Source organism: Bos indicus x Bos taurus, chromosome 7, assembly GCF_003369695.1.
Source record: "Bos indicus x Bos taurus breed Angus x Brahman F1 hybrid chromosome 7, Bos_hybrid_MaternalHap_v2.0, whole genome shotgun sequence".
Classification (NCBI taxonomy): Eukaryota; Metazoa; Chordata; class Mammalia; order Artiodactyla; family Bovidae; genus Bos; species Bos indicus x Bos taurus.
The window spans coordinates 30,219,694-30,233,358 of NC_040082.1; the positions used below are offsets into that span (position 1 = coordinate 30,219,694).

General features: G+C 46.8%; 1 protein-coding gene across 1 annotated transcript in view; it reads right to left on the reverse strand.

Annotated features, from left to right (window-relative positions):
* Window positions 1-13,665, reverse strand: part of WWC1 (WW and C2 domain containing 1) — a 159,924-nt gene that overhangs the window by 54,835 nt on the left and 91,424 nt on the right. The window contains exons 4-5 of the mRNA XM_027545723.1: window positions 6,138-6,214; window positions 4,460-4,539 (exon numbers count right to left, since the gene is read on the reverse strand). Coding sequence (XP_027401524.1) covers window positions 4,460-4,539; window positions 6,138-6,214 — 157 coding nt within the window. The remainder of the gene's footprint in view (window positions 1-4,459; window positions 4,540-6,137; window positions 6,215-13,665) is intronic.

Genomic DNA, 13,665 nt, shown 5'->3' on the forward strand with positions numbered 1-13,665 from the left:
GAGAGCTGTGCTGTGGACAAGGCTCTGAGCACAGAGAGAAATTTTAACTGCTTCACACTTTCATCAAAAGCCCGGGCGGAGGTTTCAGTGCCCAGTGAAGAAAAGGAAGTTTTGTAGTCTGAGGGAACACCACAAACCCATTATTTCAGGATGAGATACCACTGCGAGGCATGCTTTTCTGGCCTTCTAGAGGCTGAAGTGTCCTGGGCTAAAAATAACCTGAGTGGGGAATCACAGGTTCTCATCCTAGCCTCCTTGTCTGCAATCAGGGAGGGGTAAGGAGACTTGTCTCATGGCCCCATCCCTTCAGCCTCCTCTTCGGAGGAAGACAAAGCCCCAGTTATGTCTCCCCACTAAAAATAGCCTGTCTATGCCTTTCGAGGACTTGGGCCTGGGTGAGCCTGCCAGGTCAGCTCAGATCGAGTTTGAAAACTTCGTCTACAGGGAGCTTTCCCAGCAGAGGCCTGACCAACATGCTTGGTGGAGAGAAGGCTCCCCCTAGAGCTGAATGTCCTGGGGCCAGAGGTGGCCCTGTCCCAAATGGAAAGGGGGTCAGGGGAAATGCTGTATTGTCTGAACCTGGCTGGGGGCTCTGGGCAGGGGGCTGTGCCCAGCTGTCCCCTGCCAACCGGGTGAGGGTGGCTTTGAATCCTCAGCAGGAAGAGACAGAAGTGGTCTGTCTTCAGGGCCTCGGGCGCCTCACATGGCTTCTACCTGACTGCTCTCAGGGGCTTTAGCAACCCAGGCTCTGGAATTTGGCTCCAGAGAGGAACTCGGACTCTCAGGGACTGGGGAGTGGGGGGAGCGGAACAAAGGGTTACCATTATGTACTCAGTGAATGAATCCTTTTTTTTTTAAAGGGAAAGAAAAGTTGCGTGGTTGGTGGGAAGGAGAGGGTGTGTGTGTGCTGGGAGGGGTGGGGAGCGGGAGACGTGTGTTGTAGGATTTCCAAATTACACGGCTGTCCTTCTCTAAGCTCTTGAGACAGTCACACCCGGCAGCCACAGAGAAGCAGGGCAAAGGCTCTGGTGGTAGCCAGCTCCTCTGGGTCTTGTCCAGCCAACTCTCACTGGGCAGGGTGGCTCTGGGGACCAGCAGAGAGATGCTGTCTTGTCCACCACCCCCAGGGTTGGTATGCCTAGTCTTCCTTATTTACAAGGGTTCAAGGCAGTTGACAGGGCCAAACCCCTGGCTTTGGTCCTGATTTTTCTTTTCAGTCTTTTCTGAGAGGTCTGCTTCCATCCTCAGCAACCTTTCTTTCTTTTAAAATTGGGTTTTCTGACCATGTGTGTGTGTGCTAAGTCACTTCAGTCATGTCTGACTCTGTGACACTATGAATTGTAGCCCACCAGGCTCCTCTGGCCATGGGATTCTCCAGGTGAGAATCCTGGAGTGGGTTGCCATGCCCTCCTCCAGGGGATCTTCCTGACCCAGGGACTGAATCCATGTCCCTTGTGTCTCCTGCACTGGCAGGTGGGTTCTTTACCACTAATGCCACCTGGGAAACCCCTTGCTGACCACGAACCAAATGAGTTTTAGCTTCCTCCAGGTTCCACAAAGACAGGATGCTAAGAAGTGACTGGACAGTTCCCCAGTGGACACTGAATGGCAGTCCCTTGGGAGAGGGAAAGGGGCCTGATGTTTTCGGGGTCTGAGGGGTTTATCTGGGATGATGCCAGGAAGGCAGGTATAAGGACATGAGTTTCAAAACCCAGGAGTCCCAGGTCTAGCTCTGACACTCTCGAGGTCGGGGCTATTGGCAGCCCCATCAAGTACCCTGGCCTATAAAGGGAAGCAGAATAAAAGCTGCTCGAGTAGAGACGATGGAAGGAGGTGACTGGTGCCCAAGGCGAAGGCACAGTTCATGTGAGTTCCTTCCCAAGTCCAAACAGCCAACTATCTAGAGGTCACCACCCCCTTCAGCTCACCAGGTTTTCCCTACGTGCCAGGTACGGTCATGCGCTTGACACGGATTTTCCAATTCAATGTTTACAATATCCTATTTTTCAGATAAAGAAACAGAAGCTCAAGGGGATGAAGCAAAACACTTTTTCATGTTCCCTGGGAACTAAGATTTGAACCCAGGCCATCCGGCCCTGGCAGCGACATTCCTAACCCTCTCTGCCAAGGTGCGCATTAGAGCAGAAACCTTCCTCCACAGGGAACACGGGGGCGGCTTCCGGCCCGGGAACCCTGAGAGGCCTTATCTGGGCCTGATATCAAAGGGGTGGGGGTGGGCAGGCTGAGGGAGGGGGAGAAAAGGAGTCTTGTCTTTGGGGTTTCAGCGTCAGCTTACCAAGCAACAAGAATGATCAATGCTGCTACAGGGTGACAGAGTGGTAAAACAGGTTTGTGGTGGCTCAGAGAATAATGGCAAGTGTTTTAACCAGAAGTTCCAGAGCACCTAGGAGTTGGGGGAGGGGAGTGGTGGTGGTGGGGAACGTGGCAGGGCAGACATTGGAGGAAGGGGGGAGGGGAGGAAGGAAGAGGAAGGGGGAGGACCTCTGCTCTGAGAGTGAGTAGCCCTTAAACTATGTGCTCAGAACCTGCGCCACTACCTTGGAAGACTCATGAAGCCATTTGCTTTACAGGAATTTTCTGAACTCACATTCCTGCCCCTGGCTGCCCTTGGCACTGCTGGAGACTACCAAGGAGCATAAAGTGCAGCCCCTTGTCCTGATGAGACTAGAAACTGGCTTGAGAGGCAGGACCGGCATATGTATAGATACACACCTAAACAATATATATCTATATAAACACAAAGCCATAACACATAACACAAAAAGGCACTCTAGGCAATCTACAACATAGAGCCATGTTTCCTTATATCCTGGCGGCCCACCTGGACAATCGGGGTCTGAAGAGTGGGGCGTGTGAACAGGAATCCACCAGCCCCACTGGTCAACTCCCCTCGAGAGTTGGACCATAAAGAAAGCTGAGTGCCGAAGGACAGATGCTTTTGAACTGTGGTGTTGGAGAAGACTCTTGAGAGTCCCTTGGACTGCAAGGAGATCCAACCAGTCCATCCTAAACACTCAGATCCAACCAGTCCTGAGTGTTCATTGGAAGGACTGATGTTGAAGCTGAAACTCCAATACTTTGGCCACCTGATGCAAAGAGCTGACTCATTTGAAAAGGCCTTGATGCTGTGAAAGATGGAGGATAAAAGGAGAAGGGGACGACAGAGGATGAGATGGTTGGAGGGCATCACCGACTCAATGGACATGAGTTTGAGTAAACTCTGGGGGTTTGTGATGGACAGGGAGGCCTGGTGTGCTGTAGTCCATGGGGTCGCAGAGTCAGACACGACTGAGTGACTCAACTGAACTGAACAACTCCCCTCGATTCATAGGACTTGGAGATAAACACCCAAAGGCTTGGGGCTGTGGCCAAGAGTAGTGAGGTGGTTTGAGGTCTGGAGAATGAGGAGAAGGTACAGTCAGGGAGAGTGAGACAGCAGTGTCTAGAGAAGATGCTGTCTGTGTACAGGTGACCTCACTGGGAATCTAAGCAGATAGTCCTTAGAACAGAGACATCTACTGACCGTCCTCTTTGGAGCTTCCAGGAGGGCTATGAGGCACCTCTGTAATGACTGTCCCATGAGCTCATCACACGTACTGAACATGACTCAAGGCACAAGTCTCAGTGATATGAGTGGTTTAATAACAACAATAAGCTGACACTCAGGAACATGGACTAGGTGCTTCAGTTTCTCCATCTATACAAAGGAATCAGCTAAAAGCACATTCCTTACAGAGTTGTCATGAGGGGTCACCCAGACAGAAACACTGGAAGTGCTCCCTGGCATGGACTACCTGCTTAATAAATCTCTGCTAGTATAATCATAAAAGTGACAAGGAGCACGTCTTCTCTGAGGAAACAAGAGAGCTGCATGTCCGTGGCTGCACGTCAGCTTCTAAAAGTGAAAACTACATTTGGTCAAAGTTCTGGAAATCTCTTCAGCCACCTGCAAAGTACAGTGTGCACGGCATGGAGCCCACTCTTCTAGAAATCCGTTTGCTGGGGAAGGGCTCCTTGTTTCTTCTGGCAGCGTACAAGCCAGGGTCATTGTTCACTTTGGGGGACCATGGAAAGAGCTGGTTTTGTCCATGTGCGTATCAGATTCTCCCCCATCTACAGGAGGGGAGGAGTGAGGTGCCCAGACATGCCTAGCGATACTCATTTCTGTGGCTGGCAAAACTCAACTGAATGGAACAGACTTTAATGACTTCTGGAATTCAGAGGACCGTGAGAACCTGAATCGGAAATGAGTTCCCTTTTCTCTTCCTAAACCTCAAGCTTGGAGAATGGGCTTCAGTAGAATAGAACTGGAAATGAACGATTAGAAAGCCTTGTTTCAAGGAGGGTGGAACGAGAATGAAGGAGAGGGGGACAGAGAGGATGGGAGGAGAGCACAGATGAGGGTAACCCCATACCCTGCACCACGACGCGGACTTACTTCTTCAGTGTCTGAAAGCCGCGCTCTTTGAACTGTAGCTCCTGTTGCAGGTGAACCATCTCTCTCTTCAGCTTGTTAACCTGGATGGCAGAAGACCACACGGAGAGTCAGAGGTGGATATTAACCCAGAGCCCCCAGCTGCCCCTGCATAATGACTCAGGTCAACATCCCCTGGGCACCCCTCACTGATGTTGCTGGGGTCGGCCTCCCAGTCCGGTGGTCCTGTAGGTCATTCTTAGCCAGCCCTTGCTCTGCAGAAACAGGAAGTCTACAGGACCCGGCTGACCTGGGCTAGAGTCTGGCCTTCCCCCTGACTAGCTGGCTGGCCTCTCTCATGCCTGGCTGGCTTCTCTCAAGCCATGTCATTGCCTCTGTGAGCCTCCCCTTCCTGTTTCTAACAGATGAAGATAATGGCAATTTCCTGGGCTGGGCATTACTTAAAGCAGGTACTGGATTCGCTAGTGTAGTGCAGGGAGGCGAGAGGCAACGTAGTAACTTAATATGGCCAGGGAGCCAGCTTCAGCCTGCAGAAATGCTTTGGCTTGCAGTCTTACTAAATTTTTAAAAATTAGTTGCTGATGGGCATCCCTGGTGGCTCAGTGGTAAAGTATCCACCTGCCAAAGCCAGGAGACACATGGAACAACGAAGCCCGTATACCACAACTATCGAGCCTGTGCTCTTGAGCCTGGGAAGTACAACTACTGAGCCCTCGTGCCACAGTAACCGAAGCCCATTTGCCCTAGAGCCCATGCCCTGCAACAAGAGCAGCCCCCACAATTGAGAAGCCCGTGCACCATCACTGAAGTGTAGCCCTATTCGCTGTGACTACAGGGAAGCCCACGCAGACCAGCACAGCCAAAAATAAATAAATAAAAAAATTTAAAAATTAGTTGCTAATAATTAAATATTGAGCTGTTTCGTATACTAGGCCTAGATACACAGTTCTTTTATGAAAATACTTGAAGATGTGTCAATGCGGAGCCCATGTTCCAGCATGGGCACAAGAGCACAGAGCTAAAATCCCACTATCCTTTAGACAAGAATACCCTTCTAGGCTACACAGTCCCTGCTGCCTCATCTCCAGCCGCTTCTCCCCTTTCACATTTTCTCACAGGCATCTGAATTTGTAGTAAACCCATGTTCACAGCACTGACTTCACCTTGAGCAGGTCATTTAAGTGCTGGTCTTCAGTCAGTCTCCACATCAGTAAAGGGGGAATAAAACTATCTGTCCCCTAAGGTAATCAGGAAGTAATTAAATACGATAATGCAGAACAAGCAGTGGCTAGGAAGAGAGCACCTTCCATGAAGAAATTTGGGGTAAGCCTGAGTCCACTGTGACCTTGAGCAAGTTACTTAATCCTGCCAAGCCTCTGTCGGCTCATCTTTAAAGTGCAGATGGTGACAGTGGCTACTTCACAGGGCTATCGCGAGGGCATGAGGTATTACTCATGGAGCATTTAGCACTACGCCTGGTTAGAGTGATTGCCTGTGAAAGGGTAGCTGCTATCAGGAAAACGAGGGCTACTACAACTCCTGCTGTTGTTACATAGGGTCTTGTTAGTCAGCACCAGCTGCCACTGCCCGGCTGAAGCATCTACTCTGGTCTTGTGGGTAGGCTAGTAGCCCAGAGCTGCCTCAGGGACCCCCATCAACAGCATAAGCAGAGAGGACCTACCCGGGATTTTGCTGTGGCAATTTCAGCTTTCAGAATCTCAGGGTCATACTTAGAGCTGGATGACGAGCCAGAGACCACTGCAAAAAGAGAAAAAGGAATTCTGTAGATGAAACATATTTTGGTCAAGTTGGCTTATTTGGCCATCTAGATAAACCCAGAAAGGAATGACTATTAGCGAACAACCTAAATGCCCAACAAAGGGGAATTTGTTAAATAAATAGGGTATACGTATAAAATGAGGACTGTACAATGTAAGTGATTTAAAACGATGGTGTGGGGACTTCCTTGGTAGTCCACTTGGTGAAGACTCTGCACTTCCATTGCAGGGGGTGCAGTTTTGAAGAAGATTCTGCATGCTATGCGCATGGCAAAAAACAACCAAATAAACGATGGTGTAGAAGGATACTAAATATTTAGGAGATGCCCAAAACTTACTGTTAAATAAAAAATAGTAATTTACGAAAAACTACAAAGAAAGAATAAGTTTGAAAATATACAGAGGTCACACACACACACACACACACACACATATGTGGAAGGAGACAAGAAAGATTATATTTAGAGATTTGGATGCTGAATAAAATTAATTTTCATCTTTGTATTTTTCTATCTTTTCTACAACTTCTAACACAAACATAATTTTCTAATCAGAAGTTGTATACCTCAGAGATATTGTGGGTTTGGTTCCAGACTCCCATAATAAAGGGATTATCAAAACAACAAAAATTTTTTTGTTTCCCAGTGCCTATAAAAGCTTTGTTTACAGTATTGCAATCTATGAAATGTGCAATAGCATTATGCCTTAAAAAATGTACATACTTTAATTAAAAAAAAATACTTTATTGCTACAGAAAGCTAACCATCATCTCACAACGCCAGGTTGCCACAAACCTTCAATTTGTAAAATCCACAATCTCTGTGAAGTGCAATAAAACGAGGTATGCCTGCAGCTGTAATCTTAGTGCATTTTAAAAATAGAATTTCTTTGTGTCTTGATAAAGGATTTTAAGGCTTACAAAAATGGACACAGAGTGATCCATCTAAAAGGAAGGAAAATGAAATAAACGTACAGCGAGAGTGAGGAAGCCAGTGGCGTGAAGCTGGGCTCACTGCATGCCATGAGGTCCCATTTCTGACCCGCCGCTGCCACAGACCTGGCTCTGAGCTTCCTACCTGCTGATCTGAAGAGGAAAATGGGCCCTGTGTACGATTCATGGTGTCTTTAAACACAACCCCACTGTTCAGGAAAAGGCCAGAGAGGCCAGAGAAGCGTTCTCCTGAGTCCTTAATCTTATGGTCTGAGCAATTTTATCACCTCCGCTTTCTGTTTAACATCACTTGCTGGCACCTGGATTTTTCTGAGGCTAAAGAGGCTTATTTGGAGATTGTGGGCAATTTTCCATGTATGGAGGTAGAAGGAACAATCATGAAGGGGCTGCTGCTCTGCTCTGTGGACCTGGTTTAAATACTGGAGTGGACCTTTTGATTTGCTGCCATTGTTTAGTTGCTAAATCATGTCCTACTCTTTTGTGGCCCCATTGACTGTAGCCTGCCAGGCTCCTCTGTCTACAGGATTTCCTAGGCAAGGATATTGGAGTGGGTTGCCATTCCCTTCTCCAGCGGATCTTCCCGGAACCAGGATTGAACCTGTGGAAGATTCTTTACTATCTGAACCACCAGGGGGGACCTTTTGATTATGCTTGTGCAGTGTGTGTGCTCAGTCGCATCCAACTCTTCGTGACCGCATGGACTGAAGCCCACCAGATGTCTCTGTCTGTGGGATTTCCCAGGCAAGAACACTGGAGTGGGTTGCCATTTCATTCTCCAGGGGATCTTCCTGACCCAGGGAACAAAACCACACCTCTTGCATCTCCTGCATTGGCAGGTGGATTCTTTACCACTCTACCACCGGGGAAACCCCCGATTATGCTTTAGGAAAGTTAAAATGGAACACTGGGGAGTCTGGGAAATAAAATTGTTCTGCGTAGAAACTGACAAGATGTCCCGCACCATGGGCAGCATTTCACCTCTGCTGAGTTTGGAATGATGGTGATGGTGACTAAGGCTGGGCTTTCTCAGAAGAGATGAGTAGCAGGAACACCTGGATAGGAAGGACCTTACAGCCCTTGTTTTGAGCATGGAACAGGGATACGTGTTTTGTTTCTAGTTTGAAGCTTTCACTTCCTGTGCTCTAACTCCTTCAACTCTGCTGGAACTGGGAGTTTCAGAGGAGAGACCTGGTTGGATACAAAGTTGGAAGCACTGACTTAGGCAACTGCCCAGATAGGCACTTCCGGACAAAATTTTAAGGTCATTGACTATCTTTGTTACCCACAGATGGTTAGTGAAAACATGGAGAAAAGATGAGAGTCATCAGTGAGGAAATAAGATACACCGAAAAAGAAGTGTGCCTGTTCTGTGAGCACCCGATCCTGCAAGTACCCTGTTCACCCATGCTGCTGGGCTTGGCCTTCACTGGGGGAAGTGTTAAGGGGAGCGTGGTAGCAGCCTGGGAGAGCCCATGAAACATGGCAAGTCCTGACCCTAGCAAGGAGAGGGTGGCTGTGGGGACCATTGCTGTCAGGGCAGATTGTGGAAGGCAGGAGTTCTTCCATGGGAACACTCAGAAACCCTCAAGGGAGAACCCAAGAAGGATGAGACTCTGCCAACGGGGCCACCAGGGGCTGGAATCATCACCCTCTCTGAAGAATCACTGTGACATGTACTGTTTCTGTCCAAAGCTGCAGAAATAGGATGTGGCTTGTTATTTTTTAAGCAATCTTTTTGTTGAAGTAAAAAAGTACATATAGGAATGGAAAAGCACACAAATCATATGTGTGCAGCTTGGTGGACTTTCACAAAAGAAACACACTCAACTGACCAGCACTCCCAAGAAACAGGTCATGAACTTCCTTTCTGTATCCAGGTCCCCTCAGTGACTCACAACAAAATAATCTCATATTCAAACAGGACCGTATAGATTGCCTTTAAGATGACATCTTTTTCTAGTTTTTAATTTTTTAGTTTTTATTCAAGTTATGTATGAACACTCTAACAGTCTATATAAAATTCCACATATTTTATACACCCCAGATTTGCTATTAAAAAAGAGCATTTCCCAATTCGCTAATCTTACTAGCAAAAAAGGAACCATTTCAATGGGTTCAGCCAGTTTCTTGGGCATCCGACCCTGTGTGTCTGATGATATGCAAGCATCACTGTTTCTTGATTTTTTTTTTTTTTTTTTTTCTGTTTTAGGCATCATGTATTCATTTCTCTCTGGAGGATGGAGTGTTAGACTCACTCCCTTTCCCAACCGCTACCCCACACAGGGCACCCCGTCTCAGCTCCTCATCTTCCTTACAGATAACTCTGGCCAGAGACACCTTCAATGTTTGTATTACTCTTACTCTGTAAATGCTATTCAGGACCAAGGCATGTAGCCAACTTTGCTTGCTTTTTCTTTCCAGCACATTTTTGGGGTTGTTTTTCTTAAAGTTAATAATTATCATTTCTAGGTGTGCTTACTCTCCACACATTTATCACTGAGCAACCTCACACTTGGCCAGTTATCTAAGTCTCCTCTCCCTGAGTTCCCTTCTTGGGCTCTGCCTCGCTGGGTGTGTGTCTGTATTCTCCCTGCATGGCTGGCATCCTGGGACTCCCCCCACCCTCACCCCCACTGCCTCCGTCTCTCCTCCTTCCTAAATTCCATGTCTTCCCCCTGTGACTACCTCCTCATTTTGGTAGAATATCACTTCCAGGAACTTCCTGAGAAAGGAAGCATGAAGGAAGTAACACTTTTGGAAAATGTGCGTGTAGAGTCAGACGTGACTTAGCAACTGAACAACAGCAATAACATCCATGATTTAAAGGTAGTTTTGCTGGATATAGAATTCTGGGGTAGAAGTTATTTTCCTTAAATGTTTGAAGGCATTGCTCCATTGTCTTTTAGATTTCCAGTGTTACTACTGAGAAGCCAGGAGCTATTCTGAGTCCTGATCATTTTTGTGTGACCTAGTTTTTCCTCTCTGAAAGCTTTTAGAATCTCGAATCGTTCCCCGTGTTTGAAGTGGCACAATGATATGTCTTTGGTGCGAGTTAACTTTTATCCTCTGTGTTGGGTGCTCACTGAGCGCTTTCAATCTCCTCTATCAGTTCTGGGAAATTTTCTAAATTATGTCACTGATGCTTCTCTGTTTCTTCTGCTCTATCTGGAGCTTTCATTACTCGGATAGAGTTCTTAGCCTGATGCTATTTTTCCATCTCATTGTATTTTTGTTCTGCTTTTTAGAAAACTTCCTCAGTTTTACCTTCCAGGCTTCCTGTGGGTTTTTCATTTCTACTCCCGTAGTTCAATTTCCAAAGGCTCTTTTGTGCTCTCTGAACGCTCCTATTTATAAAATGCAGCATCCTGTTTCACTTTCACAGTTGTGAGCTTTGCTCCATGTTTTCTTCTCCACACACACTCTCCATTTCCTACAAGGCCTCCCCGCGGCCAGGTGTTTGTTTCATCTCTACTGTTCATGTAAGAGGCTTCCCGTAGATGTCCAGAAACTCAGCCGTCTGCTCACACTTAAACCGGGGACCCAAAAAGCTGGCTGGAGCAGAGTTTGTTGGAGATGGGTTACACGATTCACTGTGGGTTGTGTGGTATATGTGATTTATCTGGACTGTTTCATCCAAGAATCCTTGCTGTCGGTGTTTTTACATCTTTTCTATTTTTAATGTTACTGATGTACTTATTTGTGGCTGTGCTGGGTCTTTGCTGCTGTGTGGGCTTTTCTCTGGCTGCGGCAAGCAGGGGCTACTCTCTGGTTGTGGTGCTCGGGCTTTTCATTGCGGTGGTTTCTCTTGCTGCGGAACAGACTCTAGGGCTCGCGGGCTTCTCTAGTGGTGGCACACGGGTTTAGCTGCTCCCCGCCATGTGGGATCTTCCCGGACCAGGAGTCGAACCCATGTCCTCTGCATTGGCAGGTAGATCCTGAGCCACTGGGCCACTAGGGAAATCTCATCTTTTCTGTTTATATCTCTTTTCTCTGAAAAAAAGAGACTCAGATTCCCCAGATTCTTCTACTGTCCAGCCTGGCAGGCAATAGCCTGGTACTCTTCTGGGAGTCAGGTGGTACATGCCGGCTGGGGTCTCAATCCTCAAGTTCATGTTCACTTGAATACCATGTTTTCAGTACGGTGCACCTCAGTTTTGAATTTGCCTGGTATCCTGTGGTCCAGAGACTCTGTTTTATTCTCTCGTAAAAATAAACCTCCTTTTTCATCAGTTTGGAGATAGGCACTGGCCTGGGTCTCACTGATTTGGGGAAGAGATCTGGTGGTCTGTGTCTCAGAAACTACTTTTCTCCGGTCTTCTTTGAGGGCCTCCTAACTTCATTCCCATTCCACAGAGACAGCCACTGCCTCCAATTCCTGACGCTTTTGCACATGCTCCAGGTAGACCAGAGGCCTGTTTTTTCTCACTGTCAGCCCAATTCCTCCTTTCTCTGGTCTGTCAAATAGGCTGCTATCTGTCCTTCCGCCTTTAAGTCTCCACATTTTACTGTTGCCTTTTCCTCCAAATCTCCCTGTCCTTGTGCATGTATGCCTTAAAAATCTCTTATCTGACATTTTCTTAGTTTCAAGAATGAGTGAAAGCACGTAGGTGGTTCAACTGGCATTTTTAGCAGCAAGGCGCCCAGTAACTGATTTTCCAAATGGGAAACCAAGGTCTGGAGGAGGAAGGAGCATGGTGAGGTCCCAAAGAACCCAGCTCTCCTGAGCTCTCATCTTTCAGAGGATGGAAGAACCCCAGTGTAGCCCTCAAACCTTAGAATTTGACTGGCTGACTTGGGTTAAATCAAGAGAATTGGTTTTGAAGTCAGATGCTTATGGGTATAAAAACTAGTTCTGCCACTTTTTAACAGTGTGACTTTGGGGAAGCTACTTTCCCTCTCCGGGCCTCAGTTTTCTTATCTGTAAAATGGGAACAACAGTATCTTGTAGGATTGTGTGTGTGTAGCAAGGTTATTTGATACAACATATGTACAGTGGCCAGCATATCACCCTGCAGAAATTCGATAGATGCATGTTAAATGAGAGTTCTCTTCTCATTCCCCATGGGGTGAGAGACTGTACCAGTGATGACAACAAAGCCTCCTTCCCCAAGGCAGAGCCCCACCTGTAGCCAAGCGCTACAGCAGCCAAGGCCAGGTGACAAAACTCTCACAAGCCCTGACAGGCCATCTGAGTTAGAGGGAGGCATGTGACCTCACCGGTCTATCAACATGCCAGAGAGTTTGACTTGGAAGGCAAACCTGGTTTGTCAAACCCTAAGAAAGTCATGAGGAGCCTTGGGTCATGCCTGTTTCACTAGGATGCTTGGGCTGAGGGATGCCCCCATCCCTTGCTGATTTATATCTTAGAACTAGTGATCTGAGATGATTCTCTTTTTTTTAAATTTTTAATTGGAGGATAATTGCTTTACAATGTTGTGTTAGTTTCTGCTGTACAACAATGTGAATCAGCTATAAGATACATATATCTCCTCTCTCTTGAGCCTCCCTCCCACCCCCATATCCCACCCCTCTAGGTCATCACAGGTCACAGGGCTGAGCTTCCCATGCTATACAGAAGCTTCCCACTAGCTATTTATTGATTTCTTCTTTAACATTCAAAATGATGGTGTCTTTGAACCTGATGGAGCACTCAGTAGTAGCACTGAAGTCATATGACAGGACTGCCTCAATTACTTTCTATAAGGAATTGTTTATTCTTACTGGTTCCAGGGATTGGTTAAAAATCTTGGTCATTTCAATGCCAATGAATTAATAATATCAAATAAATATTGATATTATTTATCATAAGCTTAAGAATGTGACAACCAGTATTCCAAGTACGAACCCTGTAACACACTGATGGAAGGTAACACTTATTATGTCAGTTTTATACTTATTTTTGGCCACACCACACAGCATGTGGGATCTTAGTTCCCCAACCAGGGATCAAACTCCTGCCCTCTGCATTGGAAGCACAGAGTCTTAACCACAGGGAAGTCCCTGTCAATTTTACAGATGAAAAACTTCATGCAGAGAGAAGCAGCATCACTTGTAAAAAGTTGAACAGCTAGGAAGTTGCATATCCTGGACTGGACCCCAGCAGTCCAGCTACAGAGTCCACATTCTCAAAAGATTATGTGATGTATTTCTTATCAAGAGAATATTTATTGAGCTTTTAATACATTCTAAGGGAATTGTGCTAAGTGGTTTACCTAGACCAGTGGTTTCTGGCTGGGGGCAACTTAGCCCACCCTGGGGCAGTGTCTACACTCATTTTTGGTTATCACAACTCGGGGTGGGAGATACTATAGGCAGAGACCAGGAATGCTGTTAAATATCCACAACACACAGGACAGCTCCCACTAAGAATGTGTCACTGCTGCCACTTGGCTCTTTTCCCCACCCTAAATTTTTATTTTGAAACCTTTGTATCTACTGGAAATTTGAAAGCATAATGTGATGAATATTGATAGATCCTT